Below are 15,578 nucleotides of genomic sequence, written 5' to 3'. Positions count from 1 at the left end.
ACTCTTTTGGTGAAGTCTTTTGAAGAGCATAGGTGTTTGATTTTTAGAAGATCCCAGTTATCTAGCTTATCTGTTGGGGTTTGTGCATTGATGGTTATGGTTTGTATCCTGTTAATGCCATGTATTAAGGCCTGAAGTGTTGGTCTTGTTTTTTCTTCTACGAACTTTATAGTTTTAGGCTTTATTGAATATTATTGATTTTTAAAACTTTTTTTTAATTGTCAACATCTTCTAAGTTTCTAGTTGAATAGATTAAAATCTTTGGTTATTTACTTTTAGAAAATTGATTCTTAAATTTTTAAATCTGATATGTGAGTATTATCAATAAGGATGACTGGAGAGAAACATCACTAGATAATAAATAGGAAAACATTTTTAATATAGTAATGTATTGTTGTTTTGTGTGCTGTCAAGTTGATTCTGACTCACAGCCACCCTATAGGACAGAGCAGAACTTCCCCATAGGGTTTCCTATCCTGTAATGCTTATGGGAGCAGATTGCCAGGTCGTTTCTTCTCCGGAGCCTCTGATGGGTTCAAACTGCCAGCCTTTTGGTTAGCAGCCGAGCACCTAAGCATTGCGCCACCACGGCTCCTTAATGAATTTGTAGTGATCATAAATTCTTTCTTTAATTTTGATGTACTGTATATACCACAACATTTATTGTTTCAACAGTTTTTACATGTCCAGTTGAGTAACATCAGTTATGTAGTACAACCATGACCACTATACGTTTGCACATTTTTCCATCACCCTTCGCAGAGCTTGGTGCTCCCTAAGCCGTGACTCTCACTCATAAATTCTCCATGAGCACAGTGTGATTTCTGCCTTGTATCATTTACTAATGGTTGCATCTTTGTTACTGTGTTTTCAGGATTTAACACGACGACAAATGTAGTCATTTTGGCTGGCACCAACAGGCCGGACATCCTGGATCCTGCCCTGTTGAGGCCGGGGCGCTTTGACAGGCAGATCTTTATTGGTGAGATGATGTTCATTGGAGTCAGTCTGGTTCTCATAGGGATAAGATATAACTGTTTCACTGTGATTTTTTTTCCTTAAAAATAATTCTAAAGGACCACCAGATATAAAAGGAAGAGCCTCTATTTTCAAAGTTCACCTCAGACCGCTAAAGCTGGACAGTGCCCTGGAAAAGGAGAAACTGGCGAGAAAACTTGCATCCTTAACTCCAGGGTTTTCAGGTGAGTGGAAATAGGCTGCTGTACTGCTTGTAAGTATGTTACAATCATTGGCAGTTATAAGGTACTAGTTTCCTTTGTTACTTCTCACCTTGGGACTTCCTGAGTATATGTTTTTAACTTTTTATTATGAGAAATTTCAAACATCTACAAAGTTGAGAAAATAGTGTAATGAACTCATCTTTACCCATCATCTACCTTTAGGAACTATTATTAATTCATGTCCCATCTTATTTCATCTGTACCCCCACCCACTTCCCTCTGCCTCTGGATTGTTTTATAACAAATTCTTGACAGTGTATCATTATTCATAAATATTTCAGGAATTAAAATGTACAAATCAATGGTTTTTCAGCATATTTACAAGAGATGTGCAACAATCACTATAGTATAATTTTTGAGCATTATTGTCACCCCAGAAGAAACCCTGTGCTCATCAGCAGTCATTCCTCCTCCCTGCATTCCCTTGGCAACCACTAATCTATGTCTTGTCTCTCTGGAGTTGCCTATTCTGGACCTTTCATAGAAATGGAATCATACAACATGTGGTCCTTTGTGCCTGGCTTATTTCACACAGCATAACATTTTCAGAGTTCGCTCCTGTTGTAGCATGTGTCAGAACTTCATTCCATTTCGTTGCTATGTACTGTTCCGTTGGATATTCCACATTTTGTTTATCCATTCATCAGTTGATGGTCATTTAGATTGTTTCTGCTTTTTGGCTATTAAGAGTAATGATGCTCTCAACATACACGTACAGGGTTTTACGTGGACATGTGTTTTCATTTCTCTTAGTTAAGATACCTGGGAGTGGAATTGCTGGGTCATATGATAACTCTGTGTTTAACATTTAGAGGAACTGCCTACTGTTTTCCAAAAGCGGCTGCACCGTTTTACATTCTACCAGCAATGCAGGAGGGTTCCAGTTTCTTCCCATCCTCACCAATACTCGTTGTTGTCTTTGTAGTGGGTGTGAAGTGGTATCTCATTTGGTTTGATTTGCATTTCTCTACTGACTAGTAATATTGAGCATCTTCCTGTATGCTATTCCAAGTATTTTTTAATGTAAACTGTGATTCTTTCTTTCTCATTCTCTTATCTCCTTCCTTCTAAAATCAAAATGAAATAAAAAGGAACATTTGAAAAGTTTAAGAAGCTTATATACAAGTATATGGTCAGAAAAAGATGGTCATCTGAAATTTCGCAGGGGTCCTGACTTTCTACTTATCTTTGAACCTTGAAATTTATAATATTTTAATATTTGTTCGTTGAACCCATACATTGTACCGTAGCTTATTTGTACCATATTCTTAATCTGGAAATTAATTTGCAGAGACCTGTGGCTCTAGAAGCCACTTGGCAAGCTTCACGTTTAAATTTAGTTGTTTAGCCAAATGTATGAGATTATTTTATTTTATGCTTTTCAGTATATATCAGTGTATTGTCTGATATCCACACAAGCCATTTTCCCAACAGAGATGATGTTAATTAATGGGCCTTTTTAAGTACCCTTAATTTGTTTTTATATGAGCCTATTGATTATTAAAGTAAATACCTGTGTTCTTTTTTTCCCCACAAATAATGCACCCACGCATATAACGCTTACGAAAATAACGTGGTTGGGGGAAACCGTATAACGTGAGCATTATTTGTGTAAAAATACAGTAGTTTCCTGTAATTCCCTGCTTCTTACTCATAGTTTCATTTCAGTTCCAAGGGCCAGGATTGTACCAGGCTATTTCTGCATGCTAGAATAGTTTAAGGTTATAATGAATCAAACTAAATTATATTTACATAAAATCCTTATCTAACCTGTGTCTGATTGAGAAATGACTGTTGGTTTGGTCATCCATAATGTGAGTCATCGGTTTGAGTATATTTTGGTCTGTAAGCTGTTATGTTGTTCCACTTGCAGGAGCTGATGTTGCTAATGTCTGCAATGAAGCTGCTTTGATTGCTGCGAGGCACCTTTCAGACTCCATAGATCAGAAACACTTCGAACAAGCAATTGAACGAGTGATTGGTGGTAAGGCTGATGAAATGAATTTGAGGAGGGGATTTCTGTGTTTTGGCAAGATGTAGAAGCAAAGAGATGTGTAACCGACCAGTGCTGCGGCTCGCTGTGCCTGCCTGGGGCCTCGAGCGAGCGAGCGCCTCTCCCTGAGTTCAGTGGAGATGAGGAGTCCGGGGACAGCTCTGACCGGCGCATGTGGGGCTCGGGACGGCGGCTGACACTCAGCTTTGCTCCCTCTCCCAGGCAGCAGGTGTCCAGGATTATACCAACCTAGTTTTCAAAGAAGCAGCTCACAATCTTCCTGTTTCCAAGACTTCATAACATGAGTTAAATGTGCTCTGTGGATACTGGTGATGCACATGACAGTTTTCCCAACAAGAGCTTACTCTCTGCCAGCAGTGGGGGATGCGCGCTGCATGCTTTCCTTGCTCTCTAAAGAGCTTATAATTTAATACCCATGAGAAGAGAATGGCAGTTCAAGTCTTTGGGAATTCAGAGGAGGGGAAAGCTCTGGACTGCAGTGGCCAGGCAGAGCCTTACAGAACAGGTGGGATTTAAACAGCGTTAGTAGGAAAATGGGATATGACATGAAGCCGCCTGAGCAGAAGAGGATGAAGGTAGCCATGCATCCCCGTGTTAGAGGAGGGAACGTAAACTCCTCAGACTCAGCCTCTTGTGGGCAAGTCAGCATAACTGGAGAAAGCTGTTAACGCTAGGTTTTGGAAAGCCTTGAATGCTGAGCTCAAGGGCTGTATACATTTCGTCCTGTAGCCAGTGTTGAGCTACCAAGGTTTTTTTTCTGAGCCACTGATTAAGATAATCAGTGATACTTTAGGGAAGAGAGAATCTGGCTTTGAGGAGGGGGAAGCATCTGGGGGCAGAGATCTTGGCGTCATTGTGTGAGATAACAGGGCCTAGAGTGGGTAGTACTTCTGAAAACAGGCAAGGAAGGACAGACGTAAAGGCCGAAGGAAGAGCAGGATGTTCCCGAGGCAGCTGGTTTGGCAGAAAATGAGGGCGAGTTTGAGATAGGCAGTGTCCTCTGGAGCTGCTGTGTGGCACTCCATGTGGGACGTCTATGTGGTCCCCACGGCTTCCGTCTGTGAGAACGCTCGGAGCCCAGTCATGGTTCGGGGTCACATTTGGTAATAGAGGAGAGGAAAGTGAGTTGGCAGAGTCACCAGGGCTTCTGCGTGCCAGGCACAGTTCTGCACTGAAGGTGCATCAGTGAATAATGTGGAGGCACCAAGAAGGTTGGGGGATTCCGGAGACAAAGGCAGGTTCCTGATGGAGAGGTCAGGGGATGCAGGGTCAGGGGATGCAGGGCTGTTGAGGAGAATGACCTTTGGATTTGGTAGTGAGACTGAGTGTAGAGTACAGAACCAGGTTAATGAGACCCCAGTGAGGGGAGCGGCCAGCATACCCGTGTGCTCAGCGTGGATTAGGTGCCATATAAGCAAATGGTTATTGAATGAATGAACTCATAGGCCATTTATTCTAGAAATTTGAAATTGAAAAAAATCTAAGATGATAGAGTTGTTGCTGGAATTAAAATAGTTCACTTCAGAGACAGGTGAACATTGCGTATTTGCACCTTTTTATGTCAAGGGAACCTCTCAGTATTTAGTATGAAAGTGAGAATATGAAAGAGAACAAAGAATGCCAGGCAGCCTGTGGTCTGAGGTAGATGGAAGTTGACCTATTCACGGTTCAGCCACTGTAGACCGGAATCCACAAGCAATTGTTTTATAGTAAGATAGCAGTCTGAGAAAATGAAAAATTCCTGTAGTAAATTATAGGGGAAAATCTTTGTTTTTTCAGATAAGAAAGGCTTATCTGTGGAAAACAGGATTTGTTAGCTCATTCCCTATAACTTTCTACCTTTGTAGCCCGTGGCATATACTTGATGTGGGTTTGTGTCATTGGAAACATAGCTTTTTTCCTTTTAATCTTCCAGACTCAGTATGTTTTAAATTGCAAAATTCTCTCACATGAGTTACCTTAAACACAACAAAACTACTTTTGTCATGAGTGTGATGATTTGTACTTGGGCAAACTAGGTAAAAGTCAGTTACAGGTATAAAACTAGGTTCAGAATATATCTTTATTCAGGCCAGAAAAGACTCTTGCTTAGATGTGAGATCTTCAGTGCTGTGGGTAGAGGCACGGCCTCTCACAGTTCTGGACACTGCATCTCTAAGAGGTTTGTCTTCCCAGAGATTGGACTGGACTGTGGGACATGAAGGGATACTCGTGAGGAGTGTGCTTCTTAGCTCAAGTAGATACGTGAGACTAAATGGGCAGCTCCTGTCCAGAGGCGAGATGAGAAGGCAGAGAGAGGGTCAGGAGCTGGGTGAATGGGCACGGAAGAGCAGGGCTGGAAAAGAGGAGTGTGCTGTCACAGTATAGGGAGAGCAATTAGGGTCACATAGCAATGTGTGTATAAATTTTTGTATGAGAGACTAACTTGAATTGTAAACTTTCGCTTAAAGCACAATAAAAAAATAAAAAGAGGAACAAAAAAAATGGTGTTATCTTCTGAGGTCTACCTGGCTGCTGCCCTGGCTGGCCCCTTAAGCTCCTGGGGTATTTCCAGATCTTTAACTAGCTCGCTGCTTTCTCTACCACCAGTTGCCTTCTGTCAGGAACATAGAACAGTTAGTCTCTTGTGGCAAGCATCTTTTTTGCCTAGTACTTGATAATTCTGTATATTCTGACTGAGCAGTAGGGACCTTTTCAGGATTCTTTGTTTACTATAAGTTTTATATTTTTCAAGTTGTGCTAAGTGCTGGATTTTATTTTGCATTTCTGTTTATTTCCCAAAACAGCATGTATGGTCAGAAGAACGGGAGAGCTAGGAGAGAAGTGGGCCTGGGGCAGGGATGATGAATGTGTTTCTGCCTGTAGTTGGGTGTGTTTTGAAGCTGACCTTTGCTTTTATTCTGACCTTGATTGGGAATTTTTGAATTGTCATAGGTAGCTAAGTCTCTAAATGCATTATTGTATTTGTATCTTATATTGTGTTGGTATTACCGTCTTTTTATGTCACTGAAACAGTGGTCTTGGTGTTTTGTTATTTTGTTAGGTTTAGAAAAAAAAACCCAGGTTCTGCAGCCAGAGGAGAAAAAGACCGTGGCATACCATGAAGCAGGCCATGCAGTCGCCGGCTGGTACCTGGAGCACGCAGACCCACTTTTGAAGGTAAAGCAATGTGTGTTACACATGAGAGCCAGCTGAGCATGCGAACAATTGTTTGAGAAGAAAATTGCATTCCACAAAGGATAAATATATAAGATGTTTAAATTTAAAGGAATTTGGCAAAAACTTCTGGTAATGGCAGAATGAAGTGGTCATGCGAACCCTCCCACAGATAAGTTACAAAATCTGGAAAGAAAACTGCTCTTTAGGGGACCAAAAAGTGTTCAAAAGCAGACCAAAGCTAGAAGACCACTGACTCTTGAAAAGCAGAAAAGGCAGTGGCTTTCTTGTGTGAAGGTTTTTCCTGACATCCTCAGCTACAGTGGTGGAAAACGCTGGCTTTATTATCTTGAGATGGCAGAGGAGAGAGTTCAGGATTTGAAGAATACTGGAAATTTAGTGGGAAAATCCTGGAAGCAAGAAGAGTACAGGAGAGACCCAAATTTGAGTGAAACTACCAAATCCCTTGGTGACTGCTAAACTAACGTGCACAGCAGAGACCAAAGGGAAATTACCCTAAGGAGAGAGATGCACCTAGTGAAATTTTTAAGTTTTCTGCTTTTTTAACTGAGCACATTCCTCAAACTGGTGCAGCATGGACAACAGAAAGCAGAAGTCTTACTGATTTGAGATGCCAGAGAACAGCTGAAAATTGAAGGGAGATCCCCTAAAGCAAGGGAACCACAGAGAAGACAATGTTAAAGTTGCACGTAAAACATCCTAAGGAATCTACAAAAAAGCCACAAAAACTAGTAAGTGAATTTAGTAGCAAGGTTGCAGGATTCAAGGTCAATATAGAAAGGTAAGTTGTATTTCTGTATATTAGCAATGAACAATTAGAAAGTGAAATTTAAAAAATTCAGTTTCATTTACAATAGCATCCTAAAACATAAAATACTTAGGGAAAGCTTTAACAGAATATTTGTAGGAACTGTGCAATGAATTAAAGAAGACCTAAATAAAAATAGAGATATACCAGTCTTGTTCATGGAATATTAAGGTGTCAGCCCTCACCAGTAGATTTTTGTTTTAGTACAGTTTTTATCTTAATTACAGCAGGCTTTTTTTATTTATTTTTTTGTTAGAAATCAACGAGCTGAATCTAAAATTTATGTGGAAATACAGAGGAACTGGAATAGCCAAAACATTTAAGTTGAAGGGATTACACTGTTGGTTTCAAGTGAACAATAAAGATCATTGGAACAAAACAGAGTCCAGAATAGACCCATACACATACTTGTTTAATTGATTTTGAACAGAGTAATTTAACAGGTAATTCAAGGGAAAGGATTGTCTTAGCAACAAATAGTTCTGGAACAAATGAATATTCATATGTTAAAAAATGAAGAGAGGGAGTATATGAGAACTCTGTACTTTCTGCACAATTTTTCTGTAAACCTAAAACTGCTCTAAGAAGTCTATTTAAAAGAAAGTTAACATTGACCTTTCCCTCACACCATACACAAAAAATTAATTTGAAATATATCATAAAAGTTAAAACTATACAACTTCTAGAAGAAAACATAGGGAAAAAAATCTTTGTGACCTTGAGTAGGCAAAAATTTCTTAGGACACAAAAACCATGAACCATAAAAGAAAAAGCTGATAGATGAAATCTCATCAAAATTAAAAGCTTTTTGCTCTTTGAAACACATTGTCAAGGAAATGAAAAGGGAAGCTGCACACTGAGAAATACTTGCAATATGGATATACAGCAAAGGACTTGTATCTAGAATACGTAACGTACTCTTAAAACTCAGTAATAAGAGAACAAGCAACCTAGTAAAACAAGATGTGAACAGATACTTCATAAAAGAAGATATGTACACATGAAAATACTCAGTATCATTAATCATCAGGGAAATGAAGATTGAAACTAATGAGGTACCACCGAACATCCGCTGGAATGGTTAAAATTTAAAAGACAGTACCAGGTGTTAGCATGTGGAATACATTGGAATTCATACATTGCTGATGGGAATGTAAAATGGTACAACTATATTGGAAAACAGTTTGGCAGTTTCTTATAAACAAGCATTTCCATACCACGAAGCAATCTCACTCCTAGAGAAATGAAAACTTCCACACAAAGACTTTTATTGCTTTATTCATAAAAGCAAAAAGACTGGAAGCAATCCTGATGTCCATCAGTAATGAAATGGATAAAGAAGTTTTGGAATTTGTTCCTATAAGGGTATGCTATATTTTAATGCATATAATGCAATAAAAATGAACGAACTATTAATACACACAACAGTATGAATGAATCTCAAACACAGTGAAAGAAACCAGACACAAAAAGCATCTGCTGTATGATCGTATCCACATGCAGTCCTACAAATTACAAACTCATCTGTAGGGGTCAGCCAGCAGTTGCCCATGACTGGAAGTTAAGGGAAAGATGGACAACAAAGGGGCATGAGGGGACTTTTAGGGGATGATAGAGATGTTTTGTATCTTTATTGTGGTAGGGGGTTACATTCGTTAAAACTCATCAAACTGTATATTTAAAATGGGTACATTTTATTATATGTAAATCATTCTTCAAAGTTTTTTTTTTTTTAATTAAAAGAATTTACACAACTACTAAAAGGAATAGAAAAAAAAAATGAAGGCAGAGAAAAGCAGCTGTAGCATCATGGTCTGCTTTTTCCCTTCCTCCCCTAAAGGAAGGCGTGGCTGTGTCTGAGGTGGAGTTTAAACTGTCTGCACAGCGTGTCACCTGTCACAGGGGGCTCCCACATGGGTCAGGCATTGCTCACCAGTGGTCCTGTTGCCAACTCTGAGTAATTCCAATTGAGTTGTATAAAAAGACAAGAAATACTTTATAGAACTCTAAGGTAATGTTGTCTTAAGAGAAAATAATCCTCCCAAACAGTCACTACTGCTAGATCTCGTCTAGCCAAGGCCAGTGGCTTGCCCAGCCACTGTGGCAAGCTGAATCTACCGTGAGTTTTTCTATGGACAACAAAAACGTGTTAATCAAGTCTACGTTTGGTAGTGAAATCTTCATTTTGTATGTTTTCTATGACCAGGTATCCATCATCCCACGTGGCAAAGGATTAGGTTATGCTCAGTATTTACCGAAGGAACAATACCTCTACACCAAAGAGCAGCTCTTGGATAGGATGTGTATGACTTTAGGTGGCCGAGTGTCAGAAGAAATCTTCTTTGGAAGAATTACAACTGGTGCTCAGGATGACTTGAGAAAAGTGACTCAGAGTGCATATGCCCAAGTAAGTGCATGAGACAGGGTTTCTTCCTCGTTTTCTCATGTTTGCATGATACATTGACAGTCTTGAAGTGGCCCTGAAACAATAGCATTGTGTTTGACTGGTTTAGGCTTTTTGGGCAGATTATTTTATAAAAGAAATACATGTAGGTATTTCCAGGTTAAAGAGTAGTAGTACAGTGCCGTGTGTGAATTTGATGTCATTGTAAAGGCTTACTGCCATTTTATAAAAATATACTGACCAGTCAAGAAAAACGGGTGGCCACCACTAACCATATATTCTTTTTCAGATTGTTCAGTTTGGCATGAATGAAAAAGTGGGACAAATTTCCTTTGACCTCCCCCGTCAGGGGGACATGGTGTTGGAGAAACCTTACAGTGAAGCCACTGCAAGACTGATAGATGATGAAGTACGAATACTTATTAACGACGCTTATAAAAGAACAGTGGCTCTCCTCACAGAAAAGAAAGCTGACGTGGAGAAGGTAGGTGCCGGTTGTATGACTGATTCTCTACCAGGTTTTGCAGGAAAAGAGTAAAGGGATGACTGGATATTTTGGTTGGTTTATCAGAGTGTCCCCTCTGACCAGCTCTTGATCTCATTGATCATGGCGTTTCAGCGCCGGCTCTTGTCTCAGTGAAGTACAGCGGTGAGCACAAGCAGACACAGCCCCAGCCCTCGCGGCTGAGTGTCTAAGGGGAACGTGGGTGAGGGGTCAGTGAGGCCTCTTAATAACTGCAACACAAACAACAGTGAAAGAAGCATTCTTCCCGCCGAATGTTTTACCAGAGCTTTGAATAAGGAGGACAGCTGATTGATTGGAGTTTACCATCATTTTTACCTCCAGAATAAATGGTAGTGAAAGATGAAAGGGCAAAAAAAGAATTAGCCACAAATTAGATAACTGGGAAGCCGGCACACGAAAATGAAATTTGGCTTGAGTATGCTCTAACATGAATAAACACACTGAGTGGTTTTTGTTGTACCTCATTGGATAGCACAACAGGAATGGAGGGGTGCTCTCTGAACTCACTGGATTTCTTGCCTCCAGTAAATGAACTTTTCAGAATCTACGCAGACAAAATTGGAATTTTTTGTTCTTTGAACATTCCACACTCTAATGAGAAAAATACAGTTGTAAAAGCCTCTTATAAGGGATTGACACAAATAGAAGCATATTCTGAGTTATATTATTCAATCAGCAAGTCTTCAGAGAAGCCTGCTGTGAGCCTGCCCTGGCATCTTTTCTCAAAACTCATTGTCTAACTGGCAAGAGAGCTGGTGCATTGAAACACTGAGGCATGCAGCAGGAGCCAGAGTGGTGTAAAAATGGTGTGGGGGTGGTGTCTGACCTCCTCTAACTTCACGAGGAGGAAGGAGAATCAAGATCAACAGCCCAAGGCTGATTTCCTATGAGGTGGAGGTCAGACATGCCTCCTCTCTCCGCCGTCTTTACCAGCTCTGACACCAGTCATCCCACGGCACTCTCTACTTCTCTGCTGGGTTTGATAATTCATTGCAACGGCCACACAAAATTTACAGACCATGCTTACAGTTATGGGGTTCATTAGAGGGCAGGGCAGAACAGGGGTGCCTGCCTGGAGCAGACAGTGAAGGGTGATAGGACTGGATTATGAAGGGTCTGGAAAGCTAAGCATAAAACATAGAAACAGTTTTAGAAATAGAAGTGACCTTAAAAATTATTCGGTCCCCTTTTAGTGTCATTGGGAGTCCTTAAGGAATTGTGAGCAGAAATGATTAAGTTTATCGTGTAAACAGATGTGTGTGGCAGCAGTGTGCCATTCTGTTAGAGTGGGAGACGCTGGAAGAACAGAGACCAGGTCAGATATTCCTGAGATGATACCCATGGCGGCAGTGGAAAGGCAGAGGAAGCTCTAAAAAAAAAAACAAGATTTATTGATTAAATAGAATAAAAGAGAAGAAAGACCTCAGGATGACTCCAGGACTTTGACAATGGCAGACACGGGCTGGTGGAGGGCAGGAGAGGTAGTGCAGGGCTGTTTGACATCCAGGAGAGTGTGAGCGTGGGCATTTGCAAATGGAATATGGACAGGAGGTCCAGGCCCAGGTAAGGATTTGTTTGTGATCCCATGTAGCCAGTTGTTGGAAACAAGGAAAGAAGCTGTAAGAGACAACAAAGCAGAGGAGCTCACTCTAGATTATTAGCTTTATGAGAACAGAGTGTGTAAAATTTTTCAAAGTAGGGATTCCCCTTGCATGTAATAGAGGCTCAGATGTGTCCAGGGAGTATAACCCAGTTATCTTACTCCTTCCGTACTTAGAGTGCACGTGATGACAATATTTGACAAAGAAATACCTGTTGAAAGATAAATTGGTTTAACATACTGTGGATCTTGAAACATTAAAGAATTCTGAAGAACTTTCTGGTCCATCAAAGAAAATTACATATATTAGAAATAATGTTACCTCTCCTTTTTTTTTTTAAGTGTTTATCTACAACTGTATAAGTATATTTGTGGGTGTGTGTATACACACATATATAGTTAGGCAAATTGAGAATTAAAGATGTCTAAGAAGGAATTAAAAACTTTTAGTTTCTCCAGATCTTGTACCTGCAAACAGTATATTTAAAAAACCAGAGCATTTTAGTATTCTGATTATATTTTTTAAACAGTCCTTATCTCTTAGAGATATACGAAAACATATATGAATAAAATCGTATGAATCTGGGATTTTCTTCAAAGTAATCCAGGGAGTAGATAAAACAAAAATGGCTCTAAGTTGATAATTGTTGATAATGGTTACATGGGGATTGGTTATCCTTTCTTTTTACTTTTGTACGTACTGGAAATACTCAAAGAGTTTTTAAAGATTGAAAAGAAAAAAAAAAGTTTAATTATAGGTAGTCCCCAGGTTACAGATGAGATCCGTTCCTAATGTGTCTTTAAGTCGAATTTATAGGTAAGCGAAACAGGTGTATACGGTTCTTATTTAGCCTTACTTTAGTGCAAGAAAAGGCTCGGAGCCTTTGCAGTGATTTAAAAGCTGCACGTGCAGCAAGTGAAGGTGATTGTGATGTAGAATTTGTTGGAGTAGGTCATTTTAAAGTGAGAGCAAATGTACACAACATTAAAGGGCAAGTGCGAGTTGTCCATAGTCCAGCGTTCAGAACCCGAGGATTGCCTGTATAACATAGCTCTTAGTGTAGACTACAGATGTGTTAAATTTCTAAGTAGGGCACTATCTCTGGAACTAAAACCATTTATGAGATCAGTTCATAATTTAAACTGCTTAGTTTTCTTTACAGTAGTCAGGTGACCGAACGTGAACACTATTCCCTGCTCTCTTGACACCATCACTTGCCTCCACGTACATAATTTGTCCCCTTTCCTGTGGCCTGCTAAAATACATTGTGCCTAAGTTGGAGTTCTTCCATAACAAATAATAGAACTTCAGGATAACGTATTTTGGTATTAACCTTCCTGGTTTCATTTTGTATCTCTTCCCTTGTTTATCTGTATTCTTTGTCAACTAATTTTTTTTTTTTTAATTTTCTGTTCACTCCATTTCCATCCTTTCCCCTAGCCTGCCTCCCAAACCACTTTTATTACTTTCTTATGTATCCTTCCTAAGAGTTCTGCTGCTAACCAAAAGGTCGGCAGCTCGAGTCCACCAGCTGCTTCTTAGAAACCGTATGGGGCAGTTCTACTCTGTCCTGTAGGGATGCTGTGAGTTAGAAATGACTGGACATTAGTGGGTTTGGTTTGATATATCCTTCCAGAGTTCCTTTATGTATAGATAAACACCCAAAAAGATACATTCTTTCCTCCTTTTAAAATAAAATATAGCACAGTATACACATTGTAGATCTTGCTTTTTTAAGTATGTATCTTTGAGAGATATATAGAACAAAGAGAGCTTCCACATTTTTTATTATAGGTGTATAATCAATCGTTCACTGTGTGGATGTACCACTCCTTTGCTGGTGTACATTTTTGTTTCTGATATTTTGCACATCTTACTTTAAAATGGCATGACCTTATGTATGAGACATCTTTTTGAGTGGTCTTAAATCCTTATTTGGAATGGGGTGGGCTGTAAATAAAAATATTATCACCTCTGACTAGACATTTGCTGAGTAACTATATTTAATGGAAATTGTTCATATTTCAGGTTGCTCTTCTATTGCTAGAAAAAGAAGTATTAGATAAGAATGATATGGTTGAACTTTTGGGCCCCAGACCTTTTGTGGAAAAATCTACGTATGAGGAATTTGTGGAAGGAACTGGCAGCTTGGACGAGGACACCTCACTCCCAGAGGGCCTGAAGGACTGGAACAAAGAGCGTGAGGGCAAGAAGGAGGAGCCCACGGACGAGAAGGTGGCCAGCCAGATCAAAGGAGAGATGCCATTCTAATTGTCCGTGTTAGGGTTTCACTTGGCACATTATTTCAGCTTTGGCTTTCTCAGAAGAATGAGAACACTGCTAAGTTGATTTTTAACCAACTTAAAAATCAGCTTACCCGTGTGAAATGGCGGGAAGAGTAATGCTTAATCCTCTGCCTCAGAGTTGCGGTGGGGATGGCAGTGGGATTTCCTGAAGGCACCGAGGGAAACGCAGGCTGTCCCTCAGCCTCGTTGGGCTCTCTGTACGGTGGCCAAACTCGAGGCCAGTGCCCTGGAGCGCTGGTTTTTCTGGGCCCCACAGGAAGGCCTGCGGCTGAGCAGGTGTGGGGGGGCCAGGGAATGAACGTGTAAAATCTTGACACTACTTGAGAGCTACTTTTCTCTTTCCATCATCCGCTCTTCATTCCTTTTACCTTCAGTTTCCCTCTGCAGATGCAGGGGGCCCAGGGGCTGTGAAATTAGATCCTGATAAGAATATTTTGATTTAATATTTTAAAGATCAAATCCTGATCACTTGTGCTGTTTTAATGGAGTGGTTTTCTACAAAGAGCTGTAACATATTTAAAAACAGGATTGTATTGTGTAAATATGGCTTCCTTACATCAGGATAAAATGTAAACTGTGTATTTTTTTTTCCCTGAACACACAAAGGTCATTGTTTATGCTTAGGATACTTTGAGAAAATATCTGCAAGGAATTAAATGTTCTTATTTTGAGGAGGGAATCCTTTCCTCATCACCTTCCACAAGAGGGTTAATACGTCTAGACCTGTGCATCCTGGACTGACATACTGGACTCTGGATATAATGTATACAAATGTAGTGCGAGTCAGTGGGCTTAAGGATCTAGGGTGATGGCGTCAGCTTAACAAACACTCACTGGCCAATCACGAGCAGACTTTCCCTGCACTGTCTAGGTCTGGGGTTCATGTGTAATCATGGTGGGTGGGGGCAGCCTGTTCAGACCGTCTCCTGGTGTCCAGGAAGGAACAATGAGGCTGAGCTGTTGAGGCCCTGCAGCAGTGGCTTCCTGTGACTTCTCAGTAAAGTGGTCGGAACCATCAACTCCCACTCTCCTCTCCTAGAAGGGAGCAGTGTAGTCCGTGGTCATGAAGACAGTGCAGGACTGGGCACATGTAAGGTCGCCATGAGGCAGAGCTGACTTGATGGTAACAGCAACAACAAGTGTAATTTGTGTAGTTGCAGAAAAGGGGAGGTCTGCAGTGTTGTAGCAGACCTCGATCAGAATTCTTACAAGAAGATGGCCTCAGGAAGGCTTACTCAGTCTTCAAACACCATCATTTGGACTTGGAGCTACCGAACGTTTTTGCATTTTTAATACTTCCCTTAACAGCCTCTTTGAATGTTATTCCGACTTGCCTTCTGTATTGTTGGTCTAAGTATGTTGTGGAACAGGGTTTTTCAGACTTAAGATGTAAAAACCTATAGTGTCCTTGCTGGGGCCCTGGAGACAGAGGTGGAAGGTGGTACTCGGCCATAGGACCACGCTTACTGGGGCCTGCCTGTGTGTCAAGGGCATAGCACTG

At 40.4% G+C, this 15,578-nt stretch overlaps 1 protein-coding gene across 1 annotated transcript in view; it reads left to right on the top strand.

The window, feature by feature from the left end:
• Positions 1–15,553, top strand: part of AFG3L2 (AFG3 like matrix AAA peptidase subunit 2) — a 44,044-nt gene extending 28,491 nt beyond the window's left edge. The window contains exons 11-17 of the mRNA XM_004385811.2: positions 875–982; positions 1,077–1,202; positions 3,115–3,225; positions 6,299–6,414; positions 9,447–9,647; positions 9,934–10,128; positions 13,800–15,553. Coding sequence (XP_004385868.1) covers positions 875–982; positions 1,077–1,202; positions 3,115–3,225; positions 6,299–6,414; positions 9,447–9,647; positions 9,934–10,128; positions 13,800–14,042 — 1,100 coding nt within the window. The 3' untranslated portion in view covers positions 14,043–15,553. The remainder of the gene's footprint in view (positions 1–874; positions 983–1,076; positions 1,203–3,114; positions 3,226–6,298; positions 6,415–9,446; positions 9,648–9,933; positions 10,129–13,799) is intronic.
• The last annotated feature ends 25 nt before the right edge of the window (positions 15,554–15,578 follow it).

The sequence above is a fragment of the Trichechus manatus genome, unplaced genomic scaffold, assembly GCF_000243295.1.
Source record: "Trichechus manatus latirostris isolate Lorelei unplaced genomic scaffold, TriManLat1.0 scaffold00146, whole genome shotgun sequence".
NCBI lineage: Eukaryota > Metazoa > Chordata > Mammalia > Sirenia > Trichechidae > Trichechus > Trichechus manatus.
The sequence above is the reverse complement of the archived record's forward strand: the minus strand, read 5'-3'. Positions and strand labels throughout refer to the sequence as shown.